The 22,386-nt window shown below is 39.6% G+C and overlaps 1 protein-coding gene across 3 annotated transcripts in view; it reads right to left on the bottom strand.

Moving 5' to 3' along the window:
- Positions 1-4,650: 4,650 nt before the first annotated feature.
- LOC130355529 (rho guanine nucleotide exchange factor 7) overlaps positions 4,651-22,386 on the bottom strand; it is a 172,030-nt gene continuing 154,294 nt past the window's right edge. For 2 of the 3 annotated variants that reach the window (XM_056555770.1, XM_056555771.1), the window contains 3 exons: positions 7,430-7,529; positions 7,147-7,201; positions 4,652-6,840 (listed from right to left, as the gene is read on the bottom strand). In XM_056555770.1, the coding sequence (XP_056411745.1) occupies positions 6,718-6,840; positions 7,147-7,201; positions 7,430-7,529 (278 nt within the window). In that variant the 3' untranslated portion in view covers positions 4,652-6,717. Of the gene's footprint in view, positions 6,841-7,146; positions 7,202-7,429; positions 7,530-22,386 lie in introns of all 3 variants that reach the window. The other variant, XM_056555772.1, reaches the window with a different exon arrangement.

The following is a 22,386-nucleotide window of genomic DNA, read 5'->3' as shown; positions in this document are numbered from 1 at the left end:
GGAATTTGTTATCAGCATAACCCGCACTAACCCACTAACCATTTCGTATAGGCTTGTAGTGACAACAGCACTTACTGGCAGATCCGTGGCTTCTTTCTTTAGATATGAATTTTTGTCTTTTTCTACAAGTGAAGGAGCTTGGTGCACATGGGTAGTTCCCAGGCCCCAAGTGCACTGTGATATCTGGATGTCATCCTCCTAGTTGCTCCCTTCTTCCCTGTGCTGTTTCTCCTTTGCTGCATCTAGACACCTCTCTTCCACTGTGATATCTCTCAGAAGAGATATTTCACAGCAGAGGAGAGGGGTCTAGACCCAGAGTGGCACTTCATTCTGCATCGGAGGAGGGCGTTACTAAAAAGATCCAGGCCGTGCACTTAGGGATTGGGAATGCTCTGTGTGCACCAAGCTCCTTCATTTGCATAAAAAAAAAGAAATATCAAAAGGAAAAAGCCACGGATCTGCAAACCATTGTCGTCAATGGTGTGGGTGATGCTGATGACAGATTCCCTTTAAAACAATAGATAAGATGATGTTGATCCATGTGTTATTCTTGTGGGATCCATACATTTAAAACAGCATATTACCTTCTGGACTGCATCGATATCTCTATAGGTTCTAAAATATATATATATATATATATATATATATATATATATATATAAAAAATTCCAGTGGAGCTTTTTACAATTTTCAGCATAGCATGAGCCCATGGGCTTATTTTGGTTGCAAGTCACTGCCTGAAAGCTGTTAGTTCCAACCATCAGACCATAGCTTGGGCTAAGTCTTGTTTCTGGGGGTTGGGACATCTAAGTCCTGCTCGGACCACAGGTCAAATGACCCAAACTAAGAGCATCACAGGTTACTCTGATCATTTCAATTCTGATTCATGGTCCTACATGGACTTGCTCAAAATCCCACCTAATACCATATCACACCCTGCCACCATATCACATTCCTTTACAGTGCCAATGGAATTTTTTTTTTTTTTTTTTAGAAAACTGCATTTTGATTGGTTGCTATGAAATAGCAACTGCTCATTTTTCATTGTACTAGTTTTTATGTTATACGAACAATCATCCTCAGTCTAGGATGACTTAACATAAGCTCCAATAACTAACAGGCCAATATGGACTAAAAAGTATGGCTTGATCAAAAGGAGTGACCAGTCATCTGGCAATCGTGTTTATATCAACCTTCTTGTATCTAATGTGTATGTCCACCTTAAATCACAACTTTATTACAGACTTTGACAAAACTGTCAGTCTTTCCTATTAGATGGCTTATTTCGCTTAAAAGCAGACGTACCTGGATAGAAATAACCTGATAACTATGAATTTTCAAATACAGCAAATACACCAAAGAGTCTTTGGATTCCTAGTTGCATAGTCGACTGCTGGAACTTGCAAAGCAATGTGATTGAGACTGAGCGTTTCCACTATGATCGGTTTTAAAACTACTTTAACAGAGTTCACACGAGACACATTTGTAGGATACATGTCTGCAAACAAAAAAAAAAAAAAAAGTACATTTACCTGCTGTTTTTATACAAATACAAACTGCAGCAGACATTAAAATGGGCTACAAACATTTAGTTTTTTATGTGTTTTTTTCTGTAGTCTTGCAGTTTCACATATAACTAAATGACATTTTTAGGCTACATGCCAATTTTAAAGCTTTAAAGTGTTGGGCTCTTTTTTTCTGTCCATTTATGGCTGGAAAAAAAAAATCAAAAAATGTTATTCAAACAAGCACAGCTGTTTAAACATTGCTTCAAATTCACATTTCATTACAATGTACCGCTCAGTGTAAACTCTTTTGAGCTTGGGTGATGCCTTCCCGTGTGCCAACTGAACCTACACTTTTATAGGACTGGGCCAAAGGATATTTCTGCTACAGAAAATTGGGTTAATTTTATTAAGCTTTCAACCACCATTCTGGTCTTTTATACACATAGACAAGGCTAAATTACAAAATGAACTATTCCCTGTATGGCTTTTAATGTAATAACCTTAACGTTTTTAGACTACGGTATATATATATATATATATATACACACACACACTGCAAGATATTACTACCTTCAGACTGGGTCAAATAGGGAAAATAAAATGGTTCAGCTTTTGGCCCAGGTTTAGCAATTTGTCTAAAACAAAAACTGACAGGATATGAAAGCTGAGCTGGGTAAAACCAAACAGGCTCTGGTAAAAATGAAAGCTGAGATTGGTTGCTATGTGCAAACAACAGTTTTTTTCTCAAACTAATTGATAAATCTGGGCCATTGTGTCCTGAGAATACATAAGGCATACTATTTTAGAATACAGTCTTAGATGTTTGACAGTTCATCCAGCATCTTTAAGATAGGCAGCTTGCCCTACAGGACAGTGGAATATCATACTTTTACATCTAGCCTGTTCTGTATCTCAATATTACACTTACCATTGATAGCAGTAGGTAAGCGATGGATAATTAGGTGGCATTGTCACCTAAATGAGTATATACGGACAGCAGTCTGTTTAACCAGTAACATATAACCAAAAAAATAAGGCAGACATTTTGAAACACTGCTACATGTTAGGTGACTACATAATTTGAAATAGAGACAGTACAATAAATAAATAAAAAAATGAAAAAATAAGAACCTGCCTGGTTTCCTGGGGACTATATATTACGGTATTTCCCAACAATATCGAAAGACTGCAATACAAATCAAATACAATAGGACACAACCCTGATCCTTCCTGTCCATGAAACTTTCCAGGAGTTTTACTGTCCTGGATATAAGTGTAAAGGTCTTCTGCATGTAAAAAAAATGCTAGTTTGGAAACGCCTTCTCATTCAGAGTTTTCTTTATTTTCATGACTATGAAAATTGTAGATTAACACTGAAGGCATCAAAACTGTGAATTAACACATGTGGAATTATATACATAACAAAAAAGTGTGAAACAACTGAAAATGTCATATTCTAGGTTCTTCAAAGTAGCCACCTTTTGCTTTGATTACTGCTTTGCACACTCTTGGCATTCTCTTGATGAGCTTCAAGAGGTAGTCACCTGAAATGGTTTTCACTTCACAGGTGTGCAGGAGGAGGTGTGATGGTGTGGGAGTGCTTTGCTGGTGACACTGTTGGGGATTTATTCAAAATTGAAGGCATACTGATCCAGCATGGCTACCACAGCATCTTGCAGTGGCATGCTATTCCATCCGGTTTGCGTTTAGTTGGACCATCATTTATTTTTCAACAGGACAATGACCCCAAACACACCTCCAGGCTGTGTAAGGGCTATTTGACCAAAAAGGAGAGTGATGGGGTGCTGCGCCAGATGACCTGGCCTCCACAGTCACCGGACCTGAACCCAATCGAGATGGTTTGGGGTAAGCTGGACCGCAGAGTGAAGGCAAAAAGGGCCAACAAGTGCTAAGCATCTTTGGGAACTCCTTCAAGACTGTTGGAAGACCATTTCAGGTGACTACCTCTTGTACTCATCAAGAGAATGCCAAGAGTGTGCAAAGCAGTAATCAAAGCAAAAGGTTGCTAGAACCTAGAATATGACATATTTTCACACTTTTTTGTTATGTATATAATTCCACATGTTAATTCATAGTTTTGATGCCTTCAGGGTGAATCTACAATTTTCATAGTCATGAAAATAAAGAAAACTCTGAATGAGAAGGTGTTTCCAAACGTTTGGTCTGTACTGTATATAGCAAGAAAATCTCTCAATGTACATGTATGTCAACATGCTCATAGGGGAAGATTTATCAAAACCTGTCCAGAGGAAAAGTTGCTGTGTTGCCTATAGAAACCAATCAGATGGCTTCTTTCATTTTTCAGAGGCCTTTTCAAAAATGAAAGAAGCGATCTGATTGGTTGCTATGGGCAACTCAGCAATTTTTGATTAATGTATGACACGTGGGAAATATATCTACCTTTTACCATTACATTTTGATTTGATGCAGATTTTTAAGCAGCATTTGTGCTGTGTGTGGCAAGGTTTCCTGACAGATCCAGCCGATCATTGAGGGTTGCAGAGAACTCGTTTTAAGCTCGTCTACTATATAATGACAAGTTCTACAACTTTTTAATCACACTTTGTATGAAAATACCCCTGTTTAAAATCTCTACTTGATGTCTGTGAGTAGAAACATTAATGGAGAGGGAGAGAGAGAGAGGGACAGAGAGAGGGGGAGAGAGAGGGGGAGAGAGAGGGGGAGAGAGAGAGAGAGACAGAGAGAGGGAGGGAGAGAGGGAGGGAGAGAGGGAGGGAGAGAGGGCGGGAGAGAGGGCGGGAGAGAGGGCGGGAGAGAGGGCGGGAGAGAGGGAGAGAGGGCGGGAGAGAGGGCGGGAGAGAGGGAGAGAGAGAGAGAGAGAGAGAGAGGGCGGGAGAGAGGGCGGGAGAGAGGGAGGGAGAGAGGGAGGGAGGGAGGGAGAGAGGGAGGGAGAGAGGGAGGGAGAGAGAGAGGGAGAGGGAGAGAGAGAGAGAGAGAGAGAGAGAGAGAGGGAGAGAGCGAGGGAGAGAGAGGGAGAGAGAGGGAGAGAGAGAGGGAGAGAGAGGGAGAGAGAGAGGGAGAGAGAGGGAGAAAGAGAGGGAGAGAGAGAGGGGGAGAGAGAGAGGGAGAGAGAGAGGGAGAGAGAGAGAGGGAGAGGGAGAGGGAGACTGAGAGACTGACTAGACTGGGAGAATAGTTCATTATTTTACAGTTCTAGCTGAAGGCCATCTTCAAACACAAAAAAAAAAAAAAAAAAAAGACAAAAAGAAACCAGTTTTGCATACAAGTCTGCAAATTTTTTTTTACTGCCAAAAATGGTGTGTGAATATGGCCTTAAACCAATCAGACCATACCTTTAACTTTTTGAATTAGACAGGGATAACATAACATTGGACAATCGTTTTATTTTTAATAATCTGGTTGCTCATGTGTTTTAAACAGATTGTTTTAAGTGGTAGCTGAGAAGTATAAAAAAAAAAATAGCTAGCTTACCATTAAGAACCGTGATGAAATCTAAAACTAACCATAAGTTACCTGGCTTTAGTTTACTTTGCTGTAGTGGTATCATGGACATCCACTGCACCAGACTGGCAGGGACCACAGGAGCGTTGGCGAAAGTAACAGTTTTCTTTTTTACTTCATTATATTTCCTGCTGTCAAGACTATTTTTCTTAAACTCCTGGACAACCTCATTAAGTATTAGTATTGTTCTCTTTGCTTATACATAACTTTAAAAGGGGTATTCCAGGATTTTTTTTATTTGACTGTGCTACAGGGGCTGTAAAGTTAGTGTAGTTCATAATATAGTGTCTGTACCTGTGTGTGACGGGTTTCCCACAATTCTTATGTGATTTTCACCCCAATATTTATTTTTAACAGCATACAAAATTACTGTCGTCTCAGATTTTTCCCAGGTTGCAATGCGAACGAGACCTGACTCACTAGTCAGCTGATGACAGAGAGTCTGTCTGCTTCAATGGGTGGAGGGATCAATCTGCAACTAATGCAACAGCTGTAGGCACCCTGATTGAAAACCACAGTTTTTTTGAATGGATGCAGCTCATTTATGTTTCAATGGGTGGGGTAGCAGATGTGTGGGAGGGAGGAAAATGGAATTATGGGATTTGTAGGCAAAAGAAGAAAACTCAAACAGGAAATACCAGTTCACAAAAAGCTAGCCACAGTGTTATGGTAATCTCATGACATAGCCATTTAGCCAAGACAAGTGCAGATCCTTCCTAAGCATGTCCATTACTGTCTGCCAGGTATGTAATAAAATCACCTTATGGTGGATAACCCCTTTAACACTCTTTAGTTGCTACATTATAGGGTTCACTGCAGTGTAGCTCAAATGGAAAGTCCGTTAATATTGAATATTTAATGGCTTGCAGTGGGAAATAAGAGGTAAAACGTATATATGCCTTTCAATAAATTTTGCAGTCAAGAAATTTTTATAGGTATATATAGAAAGTTAAGCAGTGAAATTTAGGAGGAAAAAACAAGAACAAAAACAAGTAGATATATACATCTTTAGATGCCTCCCATGTCAGGTTAGAAGATAAACAATATAATAAATATATATTTATATATTTGTATAAACACAGGTGGCAAGTTGTTAGTGAGTAGTTTAACATTGAGAAGGTTTAGTTTCCCTTGCTTGGCTTAGCCTTAAATAATGCAATTAAATTACTTTAACACAGGGACCACTCAAGCATGTCAATGGTAAGCAGACAGCTTTTTTTTTCTCCTCCAATGAGTAGGTAGACCATTTTAAAATATGTACAGGTGACCAGTAAATAGATCCACAAAAAAAAAAAAAAAAAATGTATAAAGAGATTTTAGTGCCCTTTAAATATGCATTCAAAACACTATATACATAAGAGAAGAATACATATCTGTATACCAGCTGAAAAAATTCTGGTAGAAAAAAAAAGTAATCAGACTCTTAGCCACTGCTCCTTCTGCAAAATGAGGTAATTCACACGTGAAGTTTAAAGGGTATCCAACTGGCATTGTTCAAGGCTATACACTTCACATTTGCGACTGCTGAAAGATGTCTGCAGGCAGGCAGCAACGTATGGATTCAGTTCAGTACAACTGAGAGTCATATTACAATCCAGTTAAATCTCAATAAGCAGTGTTTCTGTTTTTTACGAGGACACACACAAAACATAAGGTCCAAGTCTTTGATCCCTGGCGTGGAATAAGGAAGACACTGGATGCACCATTATAAATTGGTCTCATCCCAAGACGGATCATTCATGTTCTTGAGGACTTTCCTGATGAGCTTCTCAAGTTCCTTACGTGCTCTTTGCTCTTCTTCTAAAGACTTCTTCATCTTTTTGCCATCCTGTTAATTACAATGGAACAAGATGTGGGCGTTTTTCATATGAACTCAAGAAAGATCAATCCCTAATATCAAGGATGGCTACTGTTGGATTGCTCTTAAACAATATATGATTCAGACAAAAGGCTCTACTTAAGATAGCTTAATATTTCAATGATGCTTCCTAAGCTGTAGTAGCCTATTAACATAAATATAAATTTTATTTAAATAATAAAAAAAAAAAAAACAGTTGTAAATAAAATTTGGCTTCTATATACAGACATAAAAATATGTGTTACTGTAAAGATTAAAATATCAAAATATACAGACCTGCTTTAGCTCTTGAACCTCATCTTTCAAAGCATAAACTGTGTCAACAAGACTCCTAAGAGAAAACAAAAAGATTCAGCTTTCCTGGAATAAAAAGAACACCACAAAAGCAAAACCTGGAAATGTTTGGAGACGTTTCTGTTCTGTAGAATACCATCAACCTAACCATCCCCAATGAGGAGAAGAGTAAAAGACTAACATGAATTAGCAACAGAAAAAGTGGTCCTTTACTTTCTTTAGCTGCATATTAGAAAAGAACGTAGCCGAGAATACAGGTACTTACTTTTCTTCTATGACAGTCTGCCCATTGCTTCTGGTTTCTTCTACAATAATTTTCTCCTCTTCTGGAAGTAAAACCTGAGGAGCAGATTCTTTGCGTGAACCTAAATATAGCAAGATGAAGAACGTTAAGTGGAGCCCTAAACATTCATACTACTGCTATGCATCTATGTCAGGTTCAAGTCTTTAAAAGCTACAACTATGACGCCTATAGACTGAAATACAAAAGCGAGATATCTATATTACCTTATAGCCAGAAGAAAAGAGCAACAAGGGCTTAAAGAGCTCAACTTATTTGCTGGAGATTTTCATAGATTTAGACAAGGTAGTTATATGGCTGTGATTCCCATTGTACATAAAACATTTTGAAAATCTACTTACAATATCTGTAGCATCAGAGTTTTATTTTATTACAATGCAATTTACAGTAAAAACTTACCTAAAACAGGCAATAAGGAAAGGGAACACATTAAAACAAAGCATTACACATGGTACACTGGAAGAGATTTACATTTACACAAATACTAGGACATCTATTGACAAGGACAAGCCTATTACACAGGAGACATGCCTGTGATGCAGTAGTATGCAGCATAACCTCTTCAGTGCTGAAAAGACCATAGATCAATGTGACTTGAGACCACATCTGAGAAGAAGCTACTCTTAACAGGTTTATAAAAAGGAGTTAAAAAAACTGAGAAATAACAACCCCTGAATATTGCAGCTGAAGGTCTTGTGTTTTCTAAAAATCAGCCTCGATTATCTAAAGGCTGTCACTCAACCTTGAAGAGGGAGTCACGTGATCGACACAAAAGCAACAGCAGAGATCTCCCAGAATACATTAACCTACTATAACCTTCCATATGCACCTGTTGCAGCATTCAGTCAAGTCATAATGTCTGCTATCTTGGGTATGATCGACAATCAAATAGAGAAGGACTGCAAAGCAGCTGTACTTCAATGAAAGGTAAATTATATAGTAGCTCGTATGAAACAGGAACATGGAAAAGCAAGAGACTGAAAACATGCGATTGCAAACATATGGAACTAGAAAAAGCTTCAGGAACTGCATGGAATATGAACTAGTCACTAAAATGCTGAGTGGCGATCACTAATGTTCTAGGGATTAAACATGCACTGGGTAGTGGGGAAAAATAGAACACTGAAAATTCAATAACCAGAATTCAACTATACAAAAATGGACATTTGACTGTACAAAAATTGACATTGACATTTATGAAATTTTACAATGGTGCACTGGTGGTGGAGTGAAGCTGACAACTGTTTCACCTTCACTAAACCCAATATACAGGGTTAGGGTGCACACATACCACGTTTTTGAAATTCAACTGTCAGATCAGTCTGCAAAATTTCAAAACCGGGCACTCCCATATCCCAGGGCTGAATCTCATTCATTTAAATGAGCCATCCAGAGTCAGATAGTGACTCCAGTCGGCTAATTTTTGCCCCGTATCCAGTTTTGTGACCGGACTGAAAACTGTAGCATACCACGGTTTTCAGTCGGGCCAATAAACTGGATATGGGAATGCCCGCTTTTGGAATTTCCCAGCCAGATCTCACAAACGTAGTGTGAATCAGATTAAAATGTTGTATTACTCACCCAGATCCGTGGTCCAGAGATACACGCTGTATTAGGGTCCATTGCTAATATGTTAATTAACCCTCTTTGCACAATGGAGGCCGGAACTGGTGTTCTGAGCTTCCTTGCCTCCGTCCTCTCTGCGCCTGTATGCCCGGGCACCTCGTGCTCACATATGTGAAGACTTATAATTACAATATTTACAAGGTGGGTAGGTATATCAGAGCAGACAAGACAGAGAAGCTGAGAACACCAGCTCCCGCCTTCATTGCGCAAAGGGGGCTAATGAACAGATTAGCAACAGACCCTATTACAGCGTGTATCTCCGGAACCAGAAAACCGATCCAGGTGAGTAACACAATATTTTAATCCGGTTCACCCGCACTATAACCCTGTGTATAAGGTTTTGTATGGGTGAATCAGCTCTTAGATTCCCATATGGAAAAGAAAGTTTGTTCAGTGTTGCAGATTATGATGATCAAGTGTATGAACAAAGAGTTTAGCCGATTTTAAATGTTGTTATCTTGGTTTTGTTTTGCACTAGTTTATTTGGTATGTCCAACATAATTACGGCCTAACTACGGTAGAAGACCACTAAGGACTCATCCTAACAAAATAGACTTGCTGCAAAGAGACTTTTTAGTATAGATCTTCTTGCCATGTTCACTACCATCGGTATAATGTAATTTTGGCTATGACAGGGGCCTCGCCAGTAAGAATGGCTGTGTTGCACTGTGTGGATTGTACTGCATCAGGGCTAAGGTAGCTGAATGGGGTTTGTGTTCTGACCCACAAGTGGCATTTAAGGGGTTGTAACATGACCCTTGGGCATGATCCAGACACAGCGATTTTTGGTCTCACAACCCCTGTAATGGCCAAAATCACCATGTTGCCCTAGAATTAAAGTAAACTACAAACAAGAAAACCTAAAGTGAATATTTTATTGGGGTATTTTAAGAAGTATCCATAAACTTACACACAGCAACAGCTGCCATCCTGCATGTCACATTTTATATGGATCCCTGATTAAATATCTCAGGCACACGGTCATACATCCAGCAAATCTGACAACACCCATTGGCTTTCTGTGCTTCAAACCATTCAATATGTTGTAAACTACTGAGTAATGGCAAATAGATTTGTTTTGTACTTTAATCTAAAGGTATTGACTAACAACTGTGTGGTACGTAACTTAAATGTCCTTCTTACGTTGCTGTCATTTCTACAGGTATACCTATTTTCAAAGACTGCCAAAGTACAATGTAGCTTACCTGCACTGTACTGATCGTGTTTTTGGAAAACAGGTTATTGAAACAGATGAATATATGTATCTATATAGTGAGGTAAATCACCCTAGTGCTATAAAAGTGGAAGACTAAAATGAATACCATGGTATTTGGTCTGTGTACCTGCATTTCTTCAACTGTGGTCGCCATATACATCAAGTAAAAAAAGTCACTTTTGAAGGCACAGACTAACAAAGGCAAAATTTATTTCAACTGTACATAACAAATGCATTCTCTCTGACTTTGCTTTTTTGAGAAAGCAAATACTTCAATGTCACACTGAACCACAAGGCATATTTATACTGTACAATACAACATTCAGGAATACAGCTGTATTTTAGTTTGTAGTCTTAAGAAGGCAATGTCCCACCAGACATGGCTTTACTCTTCTGTAAATGAGATGCACAGGAAATTACTCACACCACTGAACACTGGGTAATGTGCTTTTGCCGCAGATACAGAAACACTGAACATAGAGATGGGCATTATATAATGCAGAGAAATACAGTGCGACAGTTCATGTCAGTGAGGTGGAAAGGGATCAGGACATTCGCTAACCTCTAGTTTGGATCTAATGCCCTTGTTTGTCATATATAGTTATGTACATGAATATATGTATATTTATATATGTATATATGTTACAGAATTGCATAAACAAAGTGTTCACTTGACTCACAAAAATAGAAACATTGACTATCTTGAAATATTTGTTATTTTACGTTACTAAAGAAAAAAATGCTTAACACTTCAGAACAGTTTATAATACTTCATATTTCATTGAAACCTTTCAGTCATAAGAGCATAGAAGATACAGGAGATGAACTAGAGACACATTCTTCATGTCTCTAAAAAAAAAATACTAAGACAATAACAAAAGTAGCTTAGCAATATAAAACTGTTTTTCTATTGGTCACATTTCCATTTTTCTAAATGCAGCCAGTAATGTACACAATGGATGCTGCCATAAGTGTGTCAAGGGACATGTATACATAGATATATACATGTGAGCTGCATTCAGAAATAGGAAAGTTTTTGAAAAAGTTTAGACATGTCAAAAGTTCTTATTGGGCAGAGATTGGGTGTAAAGACCCCTCACTGTTTGCTAGAAAAAGCCAAAAGAAGAGTGCTTCACTCCTCAACAGGCTACTCTGCTTGTCTCAAGGCAGGCAAAAAAAATTCTATAGTAAGTATATGCAACCTGTCGGAGAGGGAAGAACTCTGCTTCACCCAGCTACTGATCAGTCAAGAGCACGACAGTTTGAAATTTTTTTTTTTTATCAATGTTTATAAAAATCACCAATGTCTCTTTTTATATCTGTGTGGAAATCAGTTGAGAGTTTTGGCAACTTTTGATGGCAAGAATGATATCATCGAATGAGAAACACATCATTGTTCATTCCACACTATAGCTTTTGTATGTAAATAGAGCAGAGTTTCATGGGCACCCTGTATTTCAATATCTCTCTACAGAGAGGGATCAGAAAATGCTTTTGTTATTGCTTGTGGATGGAGTCATTTTTTTAATGCAAAAAACTAAAATATACAAACAATTCTACTCCAAAAAGATGAAGGTTGTCACTATTGTGCCATTTACATCAGTTTTTAGTAAGTACCGTAACAGTCTTCCTTTAAGTGTCATTTTAGTCAAAATGTTAATACCAGACATACAGACACTTTGGTAAAGGGTGACACTGAATTACAGGCAGTTACCTGACCTTTGGCATAGAACTATCTGGATATTTAGCTGCAGGAAATGATTAGCTCTGAAATTTAGGTGTATCTGACATCTATAATTTAGGTAAGATCTCTACTTGGAGAATCATCTCTAACTCACTGTGAACCATCAGTTACAGAGACTACACATTTAAAAGAGAAGAAAATTAAGAGGGACAAATTCTAGTTTCACATTCCTAAATATAACCATGGGTGTATGCTTTCTATAAACATCCTATAGTCAATTGTAGCAACTTATTGTGATCAGGACCTGGACTTAAAAGGGATATTCTTTTATCAGGTATACGGCCATTTCTCCAAATATTCTGTGTTTGGGTATGCTCACACGACACAATGTCAGTGTGGAATCTGCCGCGGAAATCCCGATTCCGGCTTCTACAGAAAGAAAATACATGTACATTCTTTCTACGGATTTTGCTCGGAAAAGCATTGCAGTCTATGAGATGGCGCATTTCCGAGTGGTCCTAGCGCCTGCCGGATTATTCAAATGTGTGGAATGCCCGCCTTGTTTTCCAAGCGGACATTCCACACATTTGACGCTGGGTCAATATACCCTTGGGATGCTGTGGCAGGATGGTGGTCAGGGTACCCTGTTTTTGACAAAACCACAGGTGGAAAAATACCCCTCTTTTAAGAGCACTTTTGACAGCTCTCAACACTCTAGTTTAGTAAATACAGGGAAACCTCTCCAAAGGACCACTTCTTTAAGAAGAACAACCCTTTCTTCACACATTTCTTTTAACAGACTTTCAGTCTACCACACATTATGGATATTGGCCATTTTCTTTGAGTACACCAATAACGGACGACTACTTTGAATGCAATTTCCGGTGGTCTCCTTAAAGAGGTTATACTATAATTTTTTCCATGAGAAACAACTCTGGAGTAACTATTTCATAGTAAACACAAATATTTACAAAAAACAGACAAGATAGAATTGCTCAAAGGTCCTCTTTAAAAGGGCTACTCCGGCCCTAAGACATCTTACCCCCTATCCAAAGGATAGGGGATAAGATGCCTGATCAACGGGGTCCTGCCACTGCGGACCTCCGCATTCTTTTATGCAGCCCCCCGCTATCATCAGCCTCTGGAGCTAACATCGCTCAGGGTCTGATGAATCACGATCACGGGGCCGAAGTATCGTGACATCACGGCTCTGCCCCCTGTTTGACGTCACACTCCGTGCCCCTCAATGCAAGCCTATGGGAGGGGGCGTGGCGGCCATCAAGCCCCCTCCCATAGGTTTGCATTGAGGGGGTGGGGCGTGACATCACATGGGGGTGGAGCTGTAATGTCACGATACTCCGGCCCCGTGATCGTGATTCATCAGACCCGGAGATAGCGGGGGTCCCTAGCAGCGGGACCCCCACGATCAGGCATCTTATCCTCTATCCTTTGCATAGGGGATAAGATGTCTTAGGGGCAGAGTACCCATTTGAAACAAAGTGAAGACACAAAACTATCATGGGCAGGTTTCCATAATAATACTCTCACAGACAAAAGAACAGATAAACACTAAAGAACAGCAGGAAATAAAATATGACATGCACAACAAAAGTCTTTCGAATTATTCTCAGGCTTTAGATGTAGAACAAAATACAGTGTAAACCCACAAAAATCCTTCCACATTGAATAATAATCAAATTATTAAAATCACAATGTTATTACCTATTATACTTCATCATACTTACTAATTATTATTTTTTTTAATACATGTAAACACACAAACATGACAGACTGCAGGAAAAAAAAAACAGGTGAAGGAGCTTAGATGACACACCTTAAAGTTTAGAGCAATAAATACATACCTCAAATATGATTAAATAGATAAAGGGGCAAAACAAGGACAGTGATGCTACATATATTTATTTATTTATTTATTAATTATACATACACACACAACTAAAGGGACGCTTACAGCAGGTAAGAAGAATCTAACAGGTAATATGGATGCTAAGGCATATTATCCCTCTCAGTCTGCCAGTTTTTGTGTACCATTTATTTTTATTAATATGCCTATTCATTAATATTCATCCGACCTTCCGCAGTGATGTAACTCAAGGCAGCTTATCACTGCAGAGGGCCGGATGAATATTCATGATGAGGCGCTGTTACAGCAGTGGGAGCACCTAAGGGTAGCAGAACGCTCCCAGTGCAACGAACGCCCTCATTAGTATATTAAAAACTCATGTTACACAAAAATAGTGCAGCGGACAGGGACAATAAAAGGTACATTATTAATCAGTGTCCCTGCCCTATTAGCAGGCTAGATTCTTCTTACCTGCTGAATGTTCCCCATTAAAGGGGTACTCCACTGGCCAGCGTTCAGAACATTTAGTTCCGAACACTGTGTGCGTGTTGCAGAGGTCAACCACATCCCCTCATGATGTCGAGCCATGCCCACTCAATGCAAGTCTATGGGAGGGGGCATGGCAGCCATCACAACCCCCTCCCATAGACTTGCATTAAGGGGGCGTGACGTCACGAGGGGGCATGGTGGATCCCAGCAGTGCGCACACAGCATTTGGAACTAAATGTTACGAACGCTGGCCAGTGGAATACCCCTTTAATTAATAACATATACACCAATAAGTTATAAAGTGACTTTGTGCCCCTCCACCTCACTGCTCCTGAAATGAAGGACAATGAAACACTATGATGGGAGAGCCGCTTTATAGGGGAAGGCCTCTTTTGTATACAACTTTATGTGAAGCCCTTTGGGTGAGACATTTGAACAAAATTGTGAATTGGTGGTATAAACAAAAAAAAAAATGATATATATTAAATAAATGGCATCCAGAGCATTAAATATATATTCTTAGTTTTTTTTCCCCCTTAACATTACAGTGTATGACTGTCCATATAAAATGTTTATGACCCTGTATTTAACCATATTTGAAGCATTTATTTATTGCTCTAAATGTGTTTTATCTGTGCTCTTCCACCCGGTTTGTTTTTAACCAGACAGGTTTGTGTTTTTAATAAAGTTGTATGTATTAAATTGAATAATTCATAAAATCATCATTTTAGTAATTATTGACATTGTTAATCTACGTTAAAAGGATTTCTTAGGTTTTTATTGTGGTGCCCTTGTTTTTGTGCGTTTAACATCTAAAAAGGGGATTTCTCATGTAGGTTAGAGCAAGATAAAGAGTGAGCTTAATGCAGCCTTGCTGGGTAAATTAGATTGAGGAAAGTACCATGTGACAATGGCATGTCCCCTGCGCCACATAAAGAACATGCCTGTTACCTTTATATTCTGCACAGAGCTGTTTGATAGCCGTTTGGATATAAAAGCAAACTGTACCTTTTCTGGAGCTGATGGTAGTTGCCTAACATATGAAAACACTTTATCAGCCAAGTGTCAAGGATGCTGGCCGAGCTGCTCAAGCGCCTCAGTTTTGTTTGATTGTTATTGACATTGGATTCAAATTGTGATTTAAGGTTGTATCCTATGTGCACAGGTCTGAGGAAGGTTATTGCTTGTTTAAAATAAACACAATGGTGGAGCTTTATCAAAACCTGTCCAGAGGAAAAGTTGCTGAGCTGCCCATAGCAACCAATCAGATTGCTTCTTTCATTTTTCACAGGCCTTTTCAAAAATGAAAAAAAAAAAAAAAAACTGATTGGTTGCTATGGGCAACTCAGCAACTTTTCCTCTGGACAGGTTTTGATAAATCTCCTCCGATAATTTTTATTTAAGTGGAGTGCCTAATTGTCTACTTTGATACTATAAGAAGACTCTAATCTCAAAGAACAAAGTCAAAGCCAGCACTACCGTGCTATATAGATAATGGGCAATTAACCTTTGGATGTCTAGGTGAATGTAGTGGAAGCAAGGTGGGCACTACACGCTAAGAAACAAACAGCAACATATGTAACTCCACAACAGAAAAAGAAAGCGGAGCGCTCACTGTTCCATAGTAAGCGGGTCACGTCGATGGAGTGATCCCGGGATTGTGCATAGGTCCAAGCAGGGAGGCAGCAGCTGGAAACCGGGGGGAGCTCAGAGGTCGGGCCACGGATTGTTACACGCCCCTAGGCGCTTCGTCAGGCTGCTGAGCCTACTATGGAACGGTGAGCGCTCCGCTTTCTTTATCTTCTGTTGTGGAGTTGCATATGATATTATTAGAAGGATTGGGATACTACAAGAGCACCCACAACTACCTGGGAGTGCCGTATTTGCTACATGTGTACAAGCGCCACAGTTCAGCATGCCTTCACATTCACCCTCCCAGTCCCTGACAGTCATACAGAATGCTGTAAATCAATTATAGAGGATTTGGGAAGAGAGGGCAAGCAAGCAGACGTGTCAAGCTGTGGCACTTGAGCAGCTTGGCTCTGCCTCCTTGGCACTTGGCTGAGAAACAAAAGGGTGATTTCATATTTTTGGCATCCATCATAAGCTCCAGAAAACTTACTTTGCTTGTATAACCCAACAAATCAGTCAAATACAGTTAACAGACTCCCTTTAACGCAGGCAGTCCTCAGCACTATAGTTTATAAGAAATTTAGGAAAAATTAGATAAATTACAGGAAAACGTGAGAAGGAAATCTCAACTCTGATCCAAAGCGTAGCTTAGAATGAAATAATCTTACTACAGCTTTCTGGTTTAATATCCACATCATTATTTGAGCTTCATAGGTCAGATGTATACATGAAGAGGAACATCCACTCCATAATATACACAACTTTTCTAAAATGCAGGAATCTGGGAATTCTTTATCTGCCGTAAAATAAGATTAAGATTTGTAAGTATAGGCCAGTGAGAGGTTTTAAGAGTCAAAAACATTTTTTTCTGGCATCTTTGTAAGATTTGGTAATATTTTGTCTTCATGTTAGATTGAAATGGCAAGTGTAAAAAAAATAGTGAAACTACAAGCTACAATTTTCTAGCCCCTCTCACTCATATTTTATATACAAACATATTGTTTAGTTCTTTTACATCTGTAGTATACTGATGAATAATAGAAGAAAACAAAATTGCATAATACCTAGGGAAAATGCCTCACTATAGTTTAAAAATGTGTAATACCAAAGACCAGGAAACTGATTTTACACTCTTAGGGCACGTTCCCACTTGGTGTATACGCAGCATATTTCACGCTGCTCAAAATCTGCAGAAGCAGCGGGAAATACGCTGCGTATCCCTCGCTCGCCATTCACAAAGGGCTTTCAGGTGCCAGCCCTATGTGGGTAGTGAGTTTTGGAGGCGGAGCCGCACGTCACAGTCACGCTGACACACAGCTCCGCCTCCAAAACTCACTGCACACATAGGGCTGGCACCTGAAAGCCCTTTGTGAATGGGGAGCGAGGGATACGCAGCGTATTTCGCAGATTTTGCGCAGTGGGAATGTGCCCTTAGGGTAGGGTCACATGTGCCGTATGTTGCCGCTTTGTATTTTCCTACCTATTGAAGTCAACGGGTAGCAAAATCTATGCAGCTAAATATGACAAGTGTGATCCTCATGTACCCCAACAGGTTATGTTTCCAGGGTTTCCTTAGTCTTTCACAGGTGATATAATTATGGTGATGCCTAATGCCTTGACCATAATTAGATTACCTGTGAAATGCTAAGAAAATCCTGAAAACATCACCTATTGGGGTACTTGAGGGCCAAGTTTGGGAAACACTGCTCTAAGGACCACATGTCGTATTTTTCACCCATTGGATGTGTATTACACATGATTTTTGTAGCTATACACACATTGAACTGATGCACACATTTTTAATCAGCTGTGTATTTAGAAGCCATGTGGATAATAAACTCTTATTTCAAGCTGAAAAAGAATCAGGTGGTCAGGACATGGATTAGCCCAATTTGGTCGGGAGAATCTACATCTAAAAGCACAGCAAAATCTGTAGCAGTAGAGAATGAAATACATTACAAAACTCAGTAAGGATGCCTTCTGGGTGCATTTTCCTGCATATTTTTCTGGCTAAAAAATTTTGTTGTGCAAACATATTCTAAAACAAAAAAAAAATCTTATCTGTGGTTTCCCAGAATGTGTGGGGAAGAGTTGAAGGGTAAAATGAGATCTAGAAAAACCGTCTGCAATGGACCTGATGAGCCAAAAATTATAATACTGCATTAGAACAACTGATGTCTTACCTGATAAGGCCAGGGCTACTCTGCAACTTTTTGTAACTATCGAACAACAGGTTAAGTTCTGAGCAATAGACTGAGCTATCTAGTTTATGTACCATATATACTTGCGTATAAGCCAAGTTTTTCAGCATGATTTTTCGAGCTGAAAACGCCCCCCTCGGCTTATACCCTTCTCAGTGGTCTTCAACCTGCGGACCTCCAGATGTTGCAAAACTACAACTCCCAGCATGCCCGGACAGCTATCGGCTGACTGGGCATGCTGGGTGTTGTAGTTTTGAAACCTCTGGAGGTCTGCAGGTTGAAGACCACTGCGGCCTTCGTCATCATCCAGCGCCCACCTCCCTTTTGTTTTGTACTTATCTCCCCTCGGTGGGAAGTTGGGGTGAGCTGGTCCGGGCCATCTATGCTCCAGGGACCGCCCGGTGGGGATGGTCAGTCGTTGCGGGCTGTCCATTTTCACCGGGGGGCCCTCTTCTCCGCTCCGGGCCCAGACTAGTGACGTTGCCTTGACGACGACGCACAGGGACGTTGTGCATGAACATCCCTGTGCATCGTCAAGACAACGTCACTAGTCCTGGGCAGACCCGAAGCGCGGAGAAGAGGGCCCCCCGGTGAAAAAGGACAGCCTGCAACGACTAACCATCCCCACCGGACGGTTCCTGGAGCATAGATGGCCCGGACCAGCTCACCCTAACTTCCCGCCGAGGGGAGGTGAGTACAAAACAAAAAAGAGGGGGGGGGGGGGGGGCTGGGAGTTGTAGTTTTGCAACATCTGGAGGTCCGCAGGTTGAAGACCACTGATGAAGGGATTGACAGGCGGTGGTGATGACGGGGGTCTGGATGATTACATGGGGGGGGGGGGGGGGGGGGGGAGATCATGTATTTCCCACCCTAGGCTTAAAGTCGAGTCAATAACTTTTCCTGGGTTTTTGGGTTGAAATTTGGGTCCTCGGCTTATATTCGGGTCGGCTTATCCTCGAGTATATACGGTACCTTTCAGCAATAACCCCTAAATACTGTGTAGGTCCACCTCATGCCACAAGAACAGCTCTGACCTATGAAAACCTAAAAAATCCTCTGTATGTGTCCTGTGGAATCTGCCACCAACACATTAACAGTAGATCCTCTAGATGTGAGATGGGGTCTCCATGGATCAGACTAGTTTATTCAGTACATCCCACGTATTCGTATATGTATTGAGATCTGGGGAATCCTAAGGCCATTTATCACACTGAACTTTTGTCATGTTCCTCAAACCATTACTAAACATTTTTTGCAGTGTAGCCTTATATGCAACAAGCTGCATACCAGTGAACACTGCCATCACCATACAAAACATGCTAGTTGGAGAGGCTGCAATAAGGGCTAGATTGTTCTAAAAAATGCCAACTTTCCTAATTCCAATTAATCAACTAATGAAACTGCCTTGCTGTCTAATATATGTCACCCCTTTACAGGGGTTATTAACTTCACCTTTTAATATTATGGCTGATTGGTGTATGACCACTCTCCACCTAAATTCCGGTTTATTTTATCATTGTGCAGAGAACTGAGAGGACACATGGCAATTCTCTACAGACATGAATAATCTTAAATAGGACTTTAGGTCAAGGAGTTTTAGTTCACCCTTCGCTATAGATGAAGTATTCAACCAGCTTCATCTTTGACCGCTAATCTAAAGGAAATGTATACAGGTAAAATGTTTCCTTTAAATACTTCAGGAAGTGGTATGAGATCTTCTCCTAAACTGCATAACAGGGGAACTCCCCAAATTAACTGGTTTGCATAAAATAGGTTGGCCACCTTTATATTGTTTTTCAATAAAACACTGCAGTGTTTACAAACGTATTATTTACCTATACTGCAAGGCTTCTCTACAGCCCCATTCTCTCACATCACCAGGCAACGCTCCCGCTCAGCCTTCGATCCCTACATGCAGCCAGACAGCTTGTCATCAGTACATAACTGCCTATGGAGGAGCATTTGACAAACATTATTGTGCCTCCTCCACTGCACCAGAATTCGTTGCTATTTTTTATATATTATATATATTCGTTAAAAACACAGTGTAATGCTATGGAGGAGGCACAATGATGTGTATAATCCTCCATAGGCAGCCACATATGGTCGATAAGGTGTCCGGCTGGGTGCAAGGATCAAAGACCAAGTGGAAGTGGAGCAGGGTGATGTGAGAGAATGGGGCTGCAGGGAAGCCTCACAGTATGGGTAAGTACGGTAATAAGTTCATAATCCCTGCAGTGTTATATTGAGAAAACAGAATACAATTGTCCCTTTAAGTATATATAATAAATGTAACGTTGCAATTTCGGAATGTATTGAAAATATATTCTATAGAGGGGTTTAAGGCTTTTGCATGGATCTCTGTACATTAAAGAAATATAAATAAGGAAAAGAACCCATACATAGTGCTTTGAAATGCAGTAAAGAATAATTCTACCATGCAATAATACTAATCTTTAGGAAAACAAATACTTTGTAACAGTAGAACTAAAGAATACTTTACTAGTAACCATTTTAACTTGGAAAACAGTCTAATAAAATGATATTTTTAGTTGGGACTACTTGCAATATAGCGTCATAACTTTTGCAACCATTTTTGGTCTTTGTTTCAGTGCATGAGTGTACAGAGCCAATGCTTTGTTCTCATAAGGTGGATATGCTGCAGATCAGTTGAAAATTCACAACAAAGCTGCAGTGTATTTGCTACATGCAAATAGACCCAAAAACTAAAAATGCATGAGCGATTATGAAGCAATTCATATTCTCTACTGAACACTGTCTGTACCAGAAATCTTAACCATTTGTAGGTCAAGAGTCAAATAGATCAGGTGGACAGGGAACCTGTCATCACCTTTATGCTGCCTGAACAACGAGTCAGTGTGGGCAGGGCAGGAAGAAGCCACCAAGGACCACCCTGATGACTTAAAGGAACATAATTAGATGACAGGTTTCAGAAATTTCAGCATAAAGATGCAAGAGGAAGAGGTGTAGTGCAATGTACAGTTTAATCATGGTTGCTTTAGTGACAAACTTCTTAGGCTGAAGTCAGCTGTTAATCATATAGAATTGGCTCCGCATGCTCTCAACTGTGGTGGGTACTCAGCGGAAGGATTCTGCAACCTGTAATACAAATGACCAAAATTCACAGCAAGTCACAAGTTAAAGTGAGGAAGGTGAAACTTTTTTTTTTTTTGTATTTTCCATATGCCAATGTGTCTTAAATGTATTGGAGAAAACAGTTTTTCATAGTCTCAACCACATGTAAAGTATTTGTATTTAGTTGTACAAGACCATTCCATCATTTGTTGATCTTTATCAAGTAGGATTGGCTGCTATGAGGGAACAATCTGCCATGTCTTCTACCTCACTGCAGCCGATCCAACTTGATAAAGATCAACAAATGACTGAATGGTCGTATACATTTGCATACAAATACTTTACAGGTGGTTGAGAATACGAAATAACTTTTCTGCAATACATTTCAAACATGTTGGCATATGGAAAATACAAAATAAAAAAGACTCCTCTTTCTCAGTAGTTTGTGGCGTCCTGTGGATTTTTGGCGATTTGAAGTTAGCTCTCATTCATAGAGTTCTTAACCAGGGATCACTGGTGCACAACAGTAGATGTCAACATCTAGGGAGTAGAGATGCTGAGAAGCTTAAATAGGTAACACTGATCTACACAGTAGGAAGAAAAAAAATTTATAATATAGACAAGTAGCAGCTTCTGTATGATACTTAGAAAAAGGGGTTTTCCCACCATATACAGGTCTCATATTGATAAACTATGCCATAAATTTACTAGGTGGGAAGCCTCTTTGATACCATCAGATACGTTATGTGCATGAGAAACAATTAAAATAATAGCAGTAAGAACATAAGACAAAAGAAAATAATTTAAAATACTGTAAAGTACAAACAGGCACATTAAAATAGAACACAAACAAACAGTGATCATAGCAAATGCTGGCAAGTTGGGGATGTTCTCTTCTATCACCATTAAGCTTCGTGTGCTGCAATGCCTTCCACACATGGGTTGTGCAAACACTATTCTTGCCAGTCACGTACTATGCTGCGGAGATTTTCCTTATCTTACTTCCAGAACTAACTTATTTTAGGAGTTATTTCTATACAAAATTATATATTCACAAAAGGTCCTCACAAATCTGTATGCTTTAAGGTTTCCAAATTACAAAAAATACACATA

Source organism: Hyla sarda, chromosome 2 (genome assembly GCF_029499605.1).
Source record: "Hyla sarda isolate aHylSar1 chromosome 2, aHylSar1.hap1, whole genome shotgun sequence".
NCBI classification, from domain to species: Eukaryota; Metazoa; Chordata; class Amphibia; order Anura; family Hylidae; genus Hyla; species Hyla sarda.
This window is presented reverse-complemented; position numbering and strand designations above follow the sequence as displayed.